The 16,513-nt window shown below is 52.0% G+C and overlaps 2 protein-coding genes across 2 annotated transcripts in view; both read right to left on the bottom strand.

Annotated features, from left to right (window-relative positions):
• Window positions 1-8,957, bottom strand: part of LOC140000219 (signal-induced proliferation-associated 1-like protein 3) — a 35,010-nt gene extending 26,053 nt beyond the window's left edge. The window contains 3 exon segments of the mRNA XM_072030022.1: window positions 65-1,550; window positions 6,016-6,068; window positions 8,864-8,957. Coding sequence (XP_071886123.1) covers window positions 65-1,391 — 1,327 coding nt within the window. The 5' untranslated portion in view covers window positions 1,392-1,550; window positions 6,016-6,068; window positions 8,864-8,957.
• A 2,070-nt stretch (window positions 8,958-11,027) lies between these two features.
• On the bottom strand, window positions 11,028-14,719 carry LOC140000237 (RAC-beta serine/threonine-protein kinase-like). The gene is made up of 4 exons (XM_072030050.1): window positions 14,506-14,719; window positions 14,339-14,426; window positions 12,888-12,990; window positions 11,028-11,478 (listed from the first exon to the last, which is right to left on the bottom strand). Exons 1-4 carry the CDS (start codon window positions 14,661-14,663, stop codon window positions 11,399-11,401), a joined length of 429 nt encoding a protein of 142 aa, XP_071886151.1. The 5' UTR covers window positions 14,664-14,719; the 3' UTR covers window positions 11,028-11,398.
• Between the last annotated feature and the right edge of the window lie 1,794 nt (window positions 14,720-16,513).

Here is a 16,513-nt window from a genome sequence, read left to right as displayed (position 1 = left end):
CTCCACGTCACCACCCCGCAACGTTTCGGCCCCGCCGTGGTCGCCCCCCATGCCACGTCCCCACCTTTGCCGTGGAAGTGGTCCCGGTAGTAGCGTGCGCCGAGGTCCACGTGCTCGACGCTGTAGTGCTTGAGCCGGTTGGGGTTCCTCTGCAGCTCCTTGGGCACCTCCAGCACCGAAATCCCGGCGTTGGTGGGCCGGGCGTCGAGGCCGGGCTCCGGGAACCCCCCGTCTCCCCCCGGAGCGCCCCCGGCGGAGCCCCCCGAAGCTCTGGAGAAGCTGACGTCGCGCTCGGCGCCGCCGCCGATCTCGTTGCGGAAATGGGGGCAGCTGAGCAGGAGCTCGTTGCTGGTGTTGTCCCCGCCGTCGTGCTCCAGGTTCTCCTTCCCGTTGAGGTCCTCGGTGCTCCCCGCCGCCGGCTCGGGCCCGCCGGGGCGCGCGGTGGCCGCCGAAGCCGCCGAAGCCCCCGTGGTGGTGTTTCGGCGCTGGGCCACCACGGCGCGCTTGGCGGCCACGGCGTTGAGGTCGAAGAGGATGCTCTGCGCGTCGTAGTGGGCGAAGCTCCGCCGGCAAAGCCAGGCTTTGCCGGGCTCCGCCGCCCTCCCCTCCTCGCCGTCCCCCTCGTTTCGGCCGCTCCGCAGCTTCCTGAAGATGGATTCGCCGCCGGCGTCGCCCTTGGGTGCCTTCCTCCGTGGTTTCTCCTTCGGTTGCGCCGCCGGCTCGTCGCGCGGCGCCACCGGGGCCGGTCCCGGGGGGGTCTCCGAAGACCCCGCGGCCCCCGCCGAGCTTTTTCGGCCGCTGCGGAACTCGTTGAGCATGGCGAAGAAGCTCTGCTCCGAAATTCCCTGCGCGTCGATGGACGAGGTGCTGCCGTACTCGCGGAAGAGCCCCCCGGCGCCCCCCAGCTTGGCCCCCGCCGCCGCCGCCGCCGCCGCCGCCTCCTCGGGGTCGCACTCGCTCAACGTCACCTCGCTGCTGCTGCGGTGCCGCAAGGGCACCAAGGGCCGGCCGCAAGGACGCGGCCACCCCTCCTGGAACTCCACGTCCTTGGAGCGCCGCCGCGCCAAGCGGTGCAAGGCCTTGAGCCCCGAAACGCCACCAGTGCCGCCAGTGCCACCAGTGCCACCACCACCACCACCGAGGGGCGGCTGCTGCCCACCGGGGGTGCCCCGCTGGGGGGCTTCCCGGCCCCCTTCTCGGTTGGGGCTGGCGGCCGTGGGGTCTCTTTTTGGGGGCCAGTCGGCGATGCGCGCGCGCACCCCCATTTTGGGGAGCACCGGCGGCACCGCGCCGGCCAGCCGGGGGGCGCCGGATTCGGCGGTGCCGGTGCCATTCTGCACCCAAAATACCGGCTCGGCGGCGTCGTGCTGGGGGGGGCGGTGGGCGCTCATGGTCCGGGGAGGGGCGGCGTGGCCACTGGGGGGGGGCTCATGGTTGCCACGCCGGGGGGCGGTGACCGGGCGGCGATGCCCGGCGGGGGCCGGCCCCGGCGCGCCGTTGCCCCATGCCGCGCTCACGGCGTCGCCCCCCGGTTCTTCTGCCCGGCCATCCTGCCAAAAAAAAGGAAAAAAAGGGTAAAAGGATTTTGTTGTTTTTTTTTTGGGGGGGGGTCACCCGTTTATCTGCATTTTGGGGTCCCCAAAAAGCCACCGAGCAAGCCCTAAAACCGTCCCCAAATGCACACACCAGATTTTGGCTTCGTGGGGGGGGGTTTGGCAACCCCAAAAATCGCCCCCCAGCAAAACAAATCCCTTCGGCACCCCCAAAAAGGGGGCTGTGGGGACCCCAAAAAAGCCCCCCCCCCCCCAATCCGTCTGAGCGTCCCCCCCAGGCTGCCTCGTTAATCCCCCTCGCTAATTACCCCGCCAGCCGGTGTTAAATCAATACCTGGGAGCATTAATTAAAGGCAGGCGGAGGAGGGCTGACGAGCCTCCTTTACCAAAACCCACGGATTTGTCCCCAAAATTAACAGAATTCATGAAACACCGACGCTGGGGGGAAAAAACACCAATTTGGGTACCCGTTTATTTATTTTTTTGCCAGCTCCCCCCCCCAGGGCCGAGCACGTCCCCCGAAGATTTTTTTTCGGGGATGAATTTGGGGAGGAATGACTCGGAATTGGTTAAAAGCATCCCCAGGGCATCTCGTGCAGCTCTGCTGACCCTGGGGGGGGGACAAAACCCCGGGGATTTCGGCCCCCCCAGTCTCAACCCCAAATTTTAGGGCCCCGTTGCTGTGCTGGTGGCGACGAATTCCCAAATCCCGGCGTTTTTTTGGGGGGAAAAACCCCAATTCAGCCACTCTGAGGCCGCGTTCGGAGGCTCCTGCCCTTAAATTAGCGATTAATTAAGGGTGCTGAGGGATTAACGAGGCGGTTCCACGCCTTCCCCGCCGCCTTTTTGGGGCTTTAAGGCCCAAATTTCCCAATCCCGGCGCTAATCCGGGGGAGGCGCGGCAGCCGAGCGCGCCCCGGGGGCGAAACCCCAAAATTTGCCCCAAATCGCTCAGATTTCCCCCAAATTGCTCCGCCTCGCAGCTCACGCGTCGTTCCCTTCCAATCAATCCCTGGTGGGGACCGAACCCCGCAGAAAATGACCGGATTTAGGGATTTCAACCCAAACGGGCCCTTACCTCGGTGGGTTCGGGACCGCTTCACGCTGATTTTGCAGCCCAAATCCCCGTTTTTCTCCCCAAAACGGGCAGGAAAACAAGCGAGCACCCGCCCCGCTGGGCTGCTCTAATCCCCCCCTCCAAATAATCTGCTCTAATCCCCCAAAGACGAGCGGGGAAGGGCCCCCGCGCTCACGGAGAGCCGCTTTAACCAAAACGGCCAGATCTGGCCCCAAAATCCCCCCACCGAATCCCTCAGCTCGCGAGCCAAAAACGCCGAGTTTGACCCCAAAAAAAGCACCACGTAAACACCACCGGCGCTGTTATTGTAGGTCCTACCCTATTCTCCCCGTCTCCAGATGGAAAATGGGGGGGAATTAACTCATTCCCGGCGCGGCCGGGCGGAAAAATTGATTTTTTTTCCGCTTTCTGCCCTCGAATCCGGGGCGGATTTGGGGCCGGGCGCTCCCCGGGGGCAAAGGGCAGAGGAACGCCCACGGCCGGCACCGAGCGGGGTCAGGGTCCGGCCCCGGGGATTTCCTCGTGGGATGGGGGGAATTTGATCACCCAGAGCGAAAAAAAATGCTAATTTTAACCATTTTCGCCATAATTTTTAGGTTTTAACCCATTTAGCCGACTCTCAAAGCCAAAAATATAATTTTTTTTAATTTTAGCCATAATTTTTAATTTTAGCCATTTTAGCCGGAGCCTCACGGCACCGAGGAGCAGGATGAAACCGATGCCCAGCGTGATTTTTGGGGTAAAAACGCCAGGAAAAGGGTTCAAGCACCCCACTGGGGTCTCATGTTTAGGGTCGTCGCCACGCGTGGGTGAAAACTGCCCCAAAATTTTGGGGGGAAGCAGGCAATTCCTGGCACCGCATCCCCGGGGATTTCCTCGTGGGATGGGGAGAATTTGATCACCCAGAGCGAAAAAAAATGCTAATTTTAACCATTTTAGCCATAATTTTCAGATTTTAAACCATTTAGCTGACTCTCAAAGCCAAAAATATAATTTTTTTTAATTTTAGCCGTAATTTTTAATTTTAGCCATTTTAGCCGGAGCCTCACGGCACGAAGGAGCAGGATGAAACCGATGCCCAGCGTGATTTTTGGGGTAAAAACGCCAGGAAAAGGGTTCAAACACCCCACTGGGGTCCTGTATTTAGGGTCGCCGCCACGCGTGGGTGAAAATTGCCCCAAAATTTTGGGGGGAAGCAGGCAATTCCTGGCACCGCATCCCTGTGGGATTTCCTCGTGGGATGGGGAGAATTTGATCACCCAGAGCGAAAAAAAATACTAATTTTAACCATTTTAGCCATAATTTTTAGATTTTAACCCATTTAGCTGACTCTCAAAGCCAAAAATATAATTTTTTTAATTTTAGCCGTAATTTTTAATTTTAGCCATTTTAGCCGCAGCCTTAGAGCACCAAGGAGCAGGATGAAACCGATGCCCAGCGTGATTTTTGGGGTAAAAACGCCAGGAAAAGGGTTCAAACACCCCACTGGGGTCTCATGTTTAGGGTCGCCGCCACGCGTGGGTGAAAATTGCCCCAAAATTTTGGGGGGAAGCAGGCAATTCCTGGCACCGCATCCCTGTGGGATTTCCTCGTGGGATGGGGAGAATTTGATCACCCAGAGTGAAAAAAAATACTAATTTTAACCATTTTCGCCATAATTTTTAGGTTTTAACCCATTTAGCTGACTCTCAAAGCCAAAAATATAATTTTTTTAATTTTAGCCGTAATTTTTAATTTTAGCCATTTTAGCCGGAGCCTCACGGCACCAAGGAGCAGGATGAAACCGACGCCCAGCGTGATTTTTGGGGTAAAAACGCCAGGAAAAGGGTTCAAACACCCCACTGGGGTCTCATGTTTAGGGTCGCCGCCACGCGTGGGTGAAAATTGCCCCAAAATTTTGGGGGGAAGCAGGCAATTCCTGGCACCGCATCCCTGTGGGATTTCCTCGTGGGATGGGGAGAATTTGATCACCCAGAGCGAAAAAAAATGCTAATTTTAACCATTTTAGCCATAATTTTTAGGTTTTAACCCATTTAGCTGACTCTCAAAGCCAAAAATATAATTTTTTTTTAATTTTAGCCGTAATTTTTAATTTTAGCCACTTTAGCCGGAGCCTCACGGCACCGAGGAGCAGGATGAAAACGATGCCCAGCGTGATTTTTGGGGTAAAAACGCCAGGAAAAGGGTTCAAACACCCCACTGGGGTCTCATGTTTAGGGTCGCCGCCACGCGTGGGTGAAAATTGCCCCAAAATTTTGGGGGGAAGCAGGCAATTCCTGGCACTGCATCCCTGTGGGATTTCCTCGTGGGATGGGGGGAATTTGATCACCCAGAACGAAAAAAAATGCTAATTTTAACCATTTTAGCCATAATTTTTAATTTTAACAATTTTAGCTAGCTCCCGAAGCCAAAAATATATTATATTTTTTTCAATTTTAGCCAAAATTTTTAATTTTAGCCACGGGAGCCTGGCGGCACCGAGGAGCCGATCCAGAGAGCGGGATGACCCCGATACCCCAGGTGATTTTTGGGGTAAAAACGCCAGGAAAAGGGGCTCAAACGCCACGCGTGGGTGCGAAACGCCCCCAAATTTTGGGGGAAAACGGGGCGGTTTCTGCCTTATCTCGGGGCCTATTTACCGGGCTGGGTTTTTTGAGCCGCACGCCCCAAAGCCGCCGCGAGGGGGGAAGGGCGAGGTTTTTTAATTATTAACCACGGCTTTTGATAAATTGCGCTCCAATTTCTGGCGTTTTTCCCCCCGTGGCCACGGCTTTAACCCTGCCTTAGCCTGGAAGCGGAGGAAAAAGAAAAAAAAAAGGGAAAATTTCCCCTTAAAAATAACAATTTTCGGCACGGCTCCTGGTTTTGCTGAGCCTCAGGGTGTAGGTTCTACCCCCAAGCACTCATTTTGGGTGAAAAAAGCCCAAAAAACAGATCGGGAGCGCACTCAGCGCACCACGAATGCCTCGTGCCCTATTTCACGCTTTTTTCCCCCAAAATCACCCCAAATTTTGGGACGCCAGGCAAAAAACACCTGTTTCGAGCAGGGGCTGAGTTCTTTCTGAAAATTGGTCCGAAATGGGTAAAAGGCAGGAAACGAACCCAAAACGGCCCCGGCCGGCTGTGGGAGGGGAAATTAGTGGAGCAATTAGCTGAGAGGTTCCCAACTTTGTGCCTAATTAGGGGCGGCCAATTAACGCCAAATAATCCCAATTAACCGGCGATGACATCGTCGTTAATTGGTTTTAGGGTAAAAGGAGGGGAAAAAAGGAAAAAAAAAGGGAAAAAAAAGGGGGAAAAAATACAATAGCGAAAGGAGCCGATCGTGTTTTGGGTCACAATTCCCAAAATCTCGAGATATTCCCCCAAAATCACCGACCTTACCGCGGGGACGCGCTGGGGGGGTCCGAAAGCAGCCCCCGGGCGGGGTCCAGGATCTGGATTTGGGGCAAAAAGCAGAGAAATCCGTTAAATGGGAGTAGAAGGGGGGGGAGCGGGCGCGGAGCGACGCAATTAACCTGCTTTGATTAATTAAAAGCGGGGTCTTTACTCGTCAGCCTTAATTAGGACCTCGGGAGATTTGGGGGGCCCGGAAAAATTAAAAAAAAAAACCACCCCAAAATGGGTGAGAATCGGAGGTTTTGGATGGGAACGAAGCTGCTCAGGGCAGGCGGAGCCCGGCAAGCCCCGACCTGCAGGGCGGGCGCTGCCCCAAAAAACAAAAAAACAAAAAAAAAACAAAAAAACACAAAAACAACCCCCCAAAAATACCCAAAAGAACAAAAAGGAGGTTTTTCTCCCCAAAAAACTCAGCAGGAGAAGAAGCAGCAGCCTCGTTTTTGGGTAAAATAAAGGGAAATCGGGGTTTTCGCTGGTAAATCCGAGAGTTTGAGGGGTGCAACCCCCAAAAAAAGCCTAAATTTGAAGGTATCAAAATCGAAGATCCCAAATTTGAGGATTTTTCGCCCAAAAAAAGCCCCTCGGGTTGCACGGCGGCGGCTCCTAATTAACAGCGGCTCGTTAACGAGCGGCTCCTCGGTGCCTGCACAAATAGGTCAGGACAAGTTTGGCGACGGGATTTAATTAAGAAAATTAAAAAAAGGGGGGGGGGGGAACGAAAATATGCCAGGGGGGGGGCAGGGAAGGGCCGAAAATATAAAATCCTATTTTTTTTAATTTTTTTTTGCGTGAAACGGGGAAAAAAAGCCAAAAATAAATAAAAAACTGGGTGAATTGGGGGGGTGGGGGAGTGGGGGGGGGGCCCCCCCAAAAAAAAAAAATTAAATTCTGGCTCCTATTTAAAAAAGGGAAAAAATTCCCGGGGGGGGGGGGTTTGGTTCTGAACACACGCCCCCGGTCGGATTTTGGGGGGAGTTTGGTCGGTTTTGGGTCATTTTTGCCCCCCCCCCTTTTCCCACTTAATATTTAAGGGAAATTTTCAGCATCGCTCCGGCCGCCGGCGAGCTTCTAAAATTGGGAGTTTTTTTGGGGGAAAAATGGTTAAATTTGGGAAAATTACCCCTCGGGGGGGGGGGGGGGGGCTCACCCCAATGAAAAAAATCAAGGGGGGGGGGGAAGCCCCCACCCCACCCCCCCCCAACAAACCCCGCAGCCCCATTCATTCACCAGCACCCCAAATTGACCCAATTCTGCCCCAATTTCAGCTGTTACACCCCAAAAAACCGCCTTGGACCCCCCCCCTTTTAAAATTTGCACAAAAAGTGGGGCTTTTTACCCCAAAAGACACCAAAATCCCCAAATCTTACTTCCTATTATGGGTTATCTCCCAGCAGGGAGTTCTGGAGGCCCCAAAAATTAAAGAAATGGTTAAAAATGGGGGCTGGGGGGGGGGGGGCGAGGGGGGGGCACATCGGCGCTGGGTGGGATTTTGTTTAAAAAAGGGGGAAAACGAGCAAAAAAATATTAAAAATATGAAAAAATAAGGGTTGGATGAATGGGTCTGATTTTATTTTTTTTGGGGGGGGGGGGGGGGGGTTAAGGGGGTGCCCCCACCCCAAATATCCCAGGGGAGGGGGGAGAGGGGGGGGGGGGGCTGGTATTAAGGGGGGATCCCCCTGTTTTTTTTTTTGGGGGGGGGGTGGAAAGCAGGGGTTGGACCCCAAAAATGAAGGGGGGGGGGCAGCACCCCCACATTGGTCCCCCCCCAAAAAAAATAAGGGGGGGGCACAGGGAAGCAAGGCCTCGTTTTGCCCCCCCAAGAACAAAAAAGGGGGGGGGGGGGCCCAAAAACACCTCAGGGGCCCCCCCAAAACACCTCAGGGCCCCCAAAATCACCTCAGGGCCCCCCCAAAACCCCTCAGGGCCCCCCCAAACACCTCAGGGGCCCCCCCCAAACCCCTCAGGGCCCCCAAATCACCTCAGGGCCCCCCAAAATCACCTCAGGGCCCCCCAAACCACGCCAGACCCCCCCAAAACCCCCCCAAAACCCCTCAGGGCCCCCCCAAACCCCTCAGGGGCCCCCCCCAAAATCACCTCAGGGCCCCCCCAAACTGCGCCAGACCCCCCCAAAACCCCCCCAAAACCCCTCAGGGCCCCCCCCAAAACCCCTCAGAGCCCCCCCCAAACCCTTCAGGGCCCCCCCCAAAATTACCTCAGGGCCCCCAAAATCACCTCAGAGGCCCCCAAAATCACCTCAGGGCCCCCCCAAAACCCCTCAGAGCCCCCCCAAACCCTCAGGGCCCCCCCCATCCTCCTCAACCCCCCCCAAAAACCCCCAATTTCCCCCCAAATCCCACATTTTCCCCCAAAAACCCCCAATTTCCCCCCCAAAAACCCCCAATTTCCCCCCAAAACCCCCCCAGGACCCCCCAAATCCCCCCCCCCCCCCCGCCCCAACTCCTGCGGGGCCCCAGCGCCGCCCCCTCCCCCACCCCCACCCCGCCGCGCGGGGGCCGCTGGGAGTTGTAGTCCTCGCCCCCCTCCCCCCCCATCCACCCCTAGGCCCGCGCCGCCTCCCGCGGACTACAAATCCCAGCACCCCCCCCCCCCCCCCCCCAAAGCCCGCCGGGAGGAGGAAGCGGGGAGCCGGGGCTACCGGGGCCCCCCCCGCCGTGCCCTCCCGACCCCCCCCCGCTCCTTAAAAACCCCCCCCGAGGGTCGGGAAAAGGGGGAAAAAAAACGAGCGGCGGCAGCGCCCCGCTCCCCGTCCGTCTCCCCCGAGAGCCTCGGGGGAGACTGAGGCGGTTCCGGGAGGGGGGGGGGGGTCGCTCACCAGGCGGCGGCGGCGCGAGCGCGCGGGCCAATGGGGGGCGGCGGCGGCGGCGCGAGGACGGCGCGGGGTCGGCGCGCAGGGGCTGAAGGGGAGGGGGCGGGGTTTAGGAAAGGGGGCGGGGTTTTGAAGAAAGGGGCGGGGCCACCAGGAGGGGTGGGGGGGGCGGTCTTAAAGGGGCAGGAGCACCGCGTGGGGGTTGTGGTGGTCCCAGTTCTGTCCCAGTGTCGGAACTGGTTTTTGGGGCCTGGTCCCCATTCCTGGCCCTTATCCCAGTGTCCTGGCCCCAGTCCAGTCCCGTGTCCCAGTCTCATTCCAGTCCCACATCCCAGTCCCCATCCCAGTCCTGTCACTTATCCCAGTCCCTTATCCCAGTCTCATGTCCCAATCCCAGTCCCATGTCCCAGTCCCATCCCAGTCCCACACCCCCGTCCCCATCCCAGTCTCTTGTCCCTTGTCCCCATCCCCACCCCTTGTCCCTGATCCCAGTCTCCTGTCCCCATCCCAGTTGTGTCCCAGTCTCATCCCAATCCCTTGTCCCAGTCCCTTGTCCCTTATCCCAGTCCCCATCCCAGTCCCTTATCCCAGTCCCCTGTCCCCATCCCAGTCCCTTGTCCCAGTCCCATCCCAATCCCATACCCCTGTCCCCATCCCAGTCCCTTGTCCCTTATCCCAGTCCCTTATCCCAGTCTCATGTCCCAATCCCAGTCCCGTGTCCCAGTCCCATCCCAATCCCACACCCCCGTCCCCATCCCAGTCTCTTGTCCCTTGTCCCCATCCCCACCCCTTGTCCCTGATCCCAGTCTCTCCTGTCCCCATTCCAGTCGTGTCCCAGTCTCATCCCAATCCCTTGTCCCAGTCCCGTCCCTTATCCCAGTCCCCATCCCAGTCCCTTGTCCCTTATCCCAGTCCCTTATCCCAGTCCCTTGTCCCTTATCCCAGTCCCTTATCCCAGTTTCATGTCCCAATCCCAGTCTCTTGTCCCAGTCTCATTCCAGTCCCACATCCTTGTCCCCATCCCAGTCCCTTGTCCCTTATCCCAGTCCCTTATCCCAGTCTCCTGTCCCCATCCCAGTCCCTTATCCCAGTCTCCTGTCCCCATCCCAGTCCCTTGTCCCAGTCCCATCCCAATCCCATACCCCTGTCCCCATCCCAGTCCCATCCCTTATCCCAGTCTCATGTCCCAGTCTCCCGTCCCCATCCCACATCCCAGTCCCCATCCCAGTCCCTTGTCCCTTATCCCAGTCCCTTATCCCAGTTTCCTGGCCCCATTCCAGTTGTCTCCCAGTCTCATCCCAATCCCTTGTCCCAGTCCCGTCCCTTATCCCAGTCCCTTATCCCAGTCCCTTGTCCCTTATCCCAGTCCCTTATCCCAGTTTCATGTCCCCATCCCAGTCCCTTATCCCAGTCCCATCCCAATCCCATCCCCGTCCCCATCCCAGTCCCATCCCTTATCCCAGTCCCCATCCCAGTCCCTTATCCCAGTCTCATGTCCCAATCCCAGTCCCATGTCCCAGTCCCATCCCAATCCCATCCCCGTCCCCATCCCAGTCCCATCCCTTATCCCAGTCCCCATCCCAGTCCCTTATCCCAGTCCCAGTCCCTTGTCCCCATCCCAGTCCCTTATCCCAGTCCCCATCCCTTATCCCACCCCCCCCCACCCCAAAACCCCACCAGACCCCGGGGGGGGGGGCAGTCCCCAAGAGCGCAGGAAAGACCCAAAACCCCCCAAAAAACCAACCAAAAAACCAACATTTTATTGCTTGTACCGTACAAATCCGAGGGCCGCGACACCAGGACCCCCCCCACCCCATATCCCCCCCCCAAGGGGTCCTGTGCCCCCCCTTGAGGGTCCTGTGCCCCCCCCTGAGGGTCCTGTGCCCCCCCCGGGGGGTCCCGTGCCGCTTTTTTTCTTGATTTGGCCGTTTTTAGTTAATTCCGCTCCAAATTTTGGGAGGGGGATGCGCCCCCCCCTCGTCACCGGCCCGGTGGTGACGGTGTCCCCCCCCCCATTTTTGTGTCCCCCCCCCCATTTTTGTGCCCCCCCCCCCCCCCCGGGGCGTGCGGTGCCACCGGCTCCATCGCCGGCAACGGAGCCCACCGGGAGGTGATTTTTTGGGGGGGGGGGGGGGGACAATGGCACCGGCCCCCCCCCCCCCCTGCCCCATGGGGGGGGGGCTTTAAGGCATCGAAGAAAAAGGAAAAAAAAAAAAAATATAATATATATAAATTTATATTGCTTTTTTGGGGCAGAATCCCCCGCCCCGGGGATTTTTTGGGAGCACCTGTCCTTACTGGGAACACTGGGGCGTACTGGGGCGTACTGGGAGAAAGGCCCCGAAAGGTTTTTTTTTTTTTGGGGGGGGGGGGGTTTAAAAAAGCTGCGAGCACTTCTAGGAGTTTTAACAAAAATATATATAATAAACAATAAAATAAAATAAAAAGCAGTCCTACGCTGGGGGGGGGGGGGGCTGCTCGCTGCCCCCCCCCCCAAAAGGTCCCTCGGGGGGGTGCGAGGAAATTGCCCCCCCCCCGGCATCACTCCCGGATGCTGGCGGAGTAGGAGAATTGGGGGAAGTGGGTGCGCTGGTCGCTCTCCAGGGACCCCAGGTTGTCATCTGCCAAAAAAAAATTAAAAAATGGGGGGGTTTGGTAAATCTGGGGGGGTCCCGGGGGGGTCCCGTGGGGGGCCTCGCCCTCATTCTGTGATTTGGGGGGGGCTTGGAGGGTTTTTTTGGGGGGGGGCTCACAGCGGTCTGGGGGCGTGATGGTGATGGGGGGGGGGTCCCGGGGGGCTCCTCGCCCTCTTTCTGTGATTTGGGGGGGGTTTGGAGGGGTTTTTGGGGGGGTTTTGGAGGTTTTTTTTTTTTGGGGGGGGGCTCACAGCGGTCTGGGGGCGTGATGGTGATGGGGGGGGGGGGGGGGAGGGATTGGTAAAGCTGGGGGGTCCCAGGGGGGTCCCAGGGGGGTCCCGGGGGGGTCCTGGGGGGGTCCTCGCCATCTTTCTGTGCTTTGGGGGGGGTTTGGAGGGGTTTTTTGGGGGTTTTTGGAGGGTTTTTTTTGGGGGGGGGAAATGGAACGGGGAGGGGGCTCACAGCGGTCTGGGGGCGTGATGGTGATGGTGGGGGGGGGGGAGAGGGATTGGTAAAGCTGGGGGGTCCCAGGGGGGTCCCGGGGGGGTCCTGGGGGGGGTCCTCGCCCTCATTCTGTGATTTGGGGGGGGCTTGGAGGGTTTTTTTGGGGGGGGGCTCACAGCGGTCTGGGGGCGTGATGGTGATGGGGGGGGGGGAGAGGGATTGGTAAAGCTGGGGGGGTCCCGGGGGGGTCCCAGGGGGGTCCCGGGGGGTCCTCGCCCTCATTCTGTGCTTTGGGGGGGGTTTTGGAGGGGTTTTTTGGGGGGGTTTTGGAGGGTTTTTTTTTGGGGGGGGGAATGAAAGGGGGGGGGCTCACAGTGGTCTGGGGGCGTGATGGTGATGGGGGGGGGCACGGGGGGGGGTCCTCGCCCTCTTTCTGTGATTTGGGGGGTTTTGGAGGTTTTTTTTTGGGGGGGGCTCACAGCGGTCTGGGGCGTGATGGTGATGGTGGGGGGGGGGAGAGGGATTGGTAAAGCTGGGGGGGTCCCGGGGGGGTCCCAGGGGGGTCCTCGCCCTCATTCTGTGCTTTGGGGGGGGTTTGGAGGGGTTTTTTGGGGGGGTTTTGGAGGGTTTTTTTGGGGGGGGGAATGAAAGGGGGGGGCTCACAGCGGTCTGGGGGCGTGATGGTGATGGGGGGGGGGCACGGGGGGGTCCTTGCCCTCATTCTGTGTTTTGGGGGGGTTTGGAGGTTTTTTTTGGGGGGGTTTGGAGGTTTTTTTTTTTGGGGGGGGGCTCACAGCGGTCTGGGGGCGTGATGGTGATGGGGGGGGGCGAGAGGATTGGTAAAGCTGGGGGGGTCCCAGGGGGGTCCTCGCCCTCATTCTGTGCCTTGGGGGGGGTTTGGAGGGGTTTTTTGGGGGGGTTTTGGAGGTTTTTTTTGGGGGGGGGCTCACAGCGGTCTGGGGGCGTGATGGTGATGGACTGGGCGGTGAACTCGTCGTCGAAGTAGCGCGTGTCGATCTCCGACGTCACCTGGGGCTTGAAGGGGGGCACGAGCTGGAGGGGAAAAAGAAAATAAAGTAAAAAAATAAAATTGAAATAAAGTGAAATAAAATTAAAATAAAATTAAAATAAAGTAAAATAAAGTGAAATAAAGTGAAATAAAGTAAAATAAAGTAAAATAAAGTAAAATAAAGTAAAATAAAGTAAAATAAATAAAGTAAAATAAAATAAAATAAATAAATTAAAATAAAGTGAAATAAAGTGAAATAAAGTAAAATAAAGTAAAATAAAGTGAAATAAAGTGAAATAAAGTGAAATAAAATTAAAATAATAAAGTAAAATAAAGTAAAATAAAGTAAAATAAAGTTAAAATAAAGTTAAAATAAAGTAAAATAAAGTTAAAATAAAGTAAAATAAAGTAAAATAAAGTAAAATAAAATTAAAATAAAATTAGAATAAAGTAGAATAAAGTAGAATAAAGTAAAGTAGAATAAAATTAAAATAAAGTAAAATAAAGTAAAATAAAGTAAAATAAAGTAAAATAAAGTATAATAAAGTAAAATAAAGTTAAAATAAAGTAGAATAAAGTAGAATAAAGTAAAATAAAGTGAAATAAAGTAAAATAAAGTAAAATAAAGTAAAATAAAGTAAAATAAAGTAAAATAAAGTAATAAAGTAAAGTAAAATAAAGTAAAAAAAAAGTAAAGTAAAGTAAAATAAAATTAAAATAAAGCAAAATAAAGCAAAATAAGCAAAATAAAGCAAAATAAAATTAAAATAAAGTAAAATAAAGTAAAATAAAGTAAAATAAAGTAAAATAAAGTAAAATAAAATTAAAATAAAGTAAAATAAAGTAAAATAAAGTAAAATAAAGTAAAATAAAGTAAAATAAAGTTAAAATAAAGTAAAATAAAATAAAATTAAAGTAAAGTAAAGTAAAATTAAAATAAAGTAAAATAAAATTAAAATAAAGTAAAATAAAGTAAAATAAAGTAAAATTAAAGTAAAATTAAAGTAAAGTAAAATAAAGTAAAATAAAGCAAAATAAAGCAAAATAAAATTAAAGTAAAATAAAGAAAAATAAAGCAAAATAAAGCAAAATAAAATTAAAGTAAAGTAAAATAAAGTAAAATAAAGTAAAATAAAGTAAAACAAATTAAAACAAATTAAAATAAAGTAAAACAAATTAAAATAAAGTAAAATAAAGTAAAAAAATAAAATTAAAACAAATTAAAACAAATTAAAACAAAACAAAATATAAACCAAAATAAACCAAAATAAAATAAAATAAAATAAAATAAAATAAATAAAATAAAATAAAATAAAATAAAGGGGAGGGGGTGTGAACGAGGGCCCCCCCGGGGGCCGTTTGTGGTCCCCCCGCCGTCCCCGCGCTCGTCACCTTCCTCTGCAGCACGTCGTGCCAGTTGATGGCGGCGAAGAAGCGATGCTCCATCACCTCCTGGGCGTCGCTGGGGCCCCCCCCGAGCCTGCGGGGGGGCACGGAGCCGTGTTTTTGGGGCAAAAAAACCCAAAACTATCCCCCCCCCCCAGACCGTGCTGCCTCACCTCTGTTTGGGGTCTTTTTTCAGCAGCCCGGCCAGCAGCGATTTGGCCTCGGGGCTGAGGGTGCGGGGGAAGCGGATCTCCTCCATCAGGATGAGCTCGAAGAGGCGCTCGTGGTCCTGGTTGTAGAAGGGGAGGCGGCCGCACATCATCTCGTACATCACCACCCCCAAACCCCACCAGTCCACGGCGCGCCCGTAGTCGTTGTCCTCCAGAACCTAAAAAAAAATTAAAAATAAAAAAAATAAAAAAAAATAATAAAAAAATAAAATTTAAAAAAAAATAAGGATTTTAGGCAATTTTGGGCGCAAAAAAGAAAAAAAATACGGATTTTAGGCAATTTGGGGCGCCCAAAAAAAAATAAATAAAAAAATACGGATTTTAGGCAAGTTTGGGTGCCAAAAATAAAAAAAAAACGGATTTTAGGCAATTTGGGGCGCCCAAGAAAAAAATAAATAAAAAAATACGGATTTTAGGCAATTTTGGGCGCCAAAAATAAAAAAAAAACGGATTTTAGGCAATTTGGGGCGCCCAAAAAAAAATAAATAAAAAAATACGGATTTTAGGCAATTTTGGGTGCCAAAAATAAAAAAAATACGGATTTTAGGCAATTTGGGGCGCCCAAGAAAAAAATAAATAAAAAAATACGGATTTTAGGCAATTTTGGGTGCCAAAATAAATAAATAAATAAATAAATACGGATTTTAGGCAATTTTGGGCACCAAAAAAAAAATAAATAAAAAAATACGGATTTTAGGCAATTTTGTGTGCAATAAATAAATAAATAAATAAATACGGATTTTAGGCAATTTGGGGCGCCCAAAAAAAAAATAAATAAAAAAATATGGATTTTAGGCAATTTGGGGCGCCAAAAATAAAAAAAATACGGATTTTAGGCAATTTTGGGCGCCAAAATAAATAAATAAATAAATAAAATACAGATTTTAGGCAATTTTGGGCGCCAAAAAAAAAAATAAATTAAAAAAAATACAGATTTTAGGCAATTTTGGGTGCCAAAAATAAATAAATAAATAAATAAAATACAGATTTTAGGCGCAAAAATAAATAAATAAATAAATAAATACGGATTTTAGGCAATTTGGGGCGCCAAAATAAATAAATAAATAAATAAATAAATAAATAAATAAATACGGATTTTAGGCAATTTTGGGCGCCCCAAAAAAAAATAAATAAAAAAATACGGATTTTAGGCAATTTGGGGCACCAAAATAAATAAATAAATAAAATACGGATTTTAGGCAATTTTGGGCGCCAAAATAAATAAATAAATAAATAAAATACGGATTTTAGGCAATTTTGGGTGCCAAAAATAAAAAAAATATGGATTTTAGGCAATTTTGGGGCGCCAAAAAAAAAAAAAAAGAATAAAAAAATACGGATTTTAGGCAATTTTGTGTGCAATAAATAAATAAATAAATAAATACGGATTTTAGGCAATTTGGGGCGCCAAAATAAATAAATAAATAAATAAATACAGATTTTAGGCAATTTTGGGCGCCAAAAATAAAAAAATACGGATTTTAGGCAATTTTGGGCGCCAAAAATAAATAATAATAAAAAAAACAGATTTTAGGCAATTTTGGGTGCCAAAAAAAAAAAAAAAAAAATATGGATTTTAGGCAATTTTGGGCACCAAAAAAAAATAAAAATAAATAAATACGGATTTTAGGCAATTTTGGGCGCCCATGTCCCAGTCTCATCCCAATCCCACACCCCCGTCCCCATCCCAGTCTCTTGTCCCTTGTCCCCATCCCCACCCCTTGTCCCTGATCCCAGTCTCCTGTCCCCATTCCAGTCTTGTCTCCCAGTCCCATCCCAGTCCCTTGTCCCAGTCCCGTCCCTTATCCCAGTCCCCATCCTGTCCCTTGTCCCCATCCCAGTCCCTTATCCCAGTCTCATGTCCCAGTCTCATCCCAATCCCACACCCCCATCCCCATCCCAGTCCCTTGTCCCCATCCCACATCCATTATCCCAGTTTCATGTCCCAGTC

This window comes from Anas platyrhynchos, chromosome 33, assembly GCF_047663525.1.
Source record: "Anas platyrhynchos isolate ZD024472 breed Pekin duck chromosome 33, IASCAAS_PekinDuck_T2T, whole genome shotgun sequence".
Classification (NCBI taxonomy): Eukaryota; Metazoa; Chordata; class Aves; order Anseriformes; family Anatidae; genus Anas; species Anas platyrhynchos.
The sequence above is the reverse complement of the archived record's forward strand: the minus strand, read 5'-3'. Positions and strand labels throughout refer to the sequence as shown.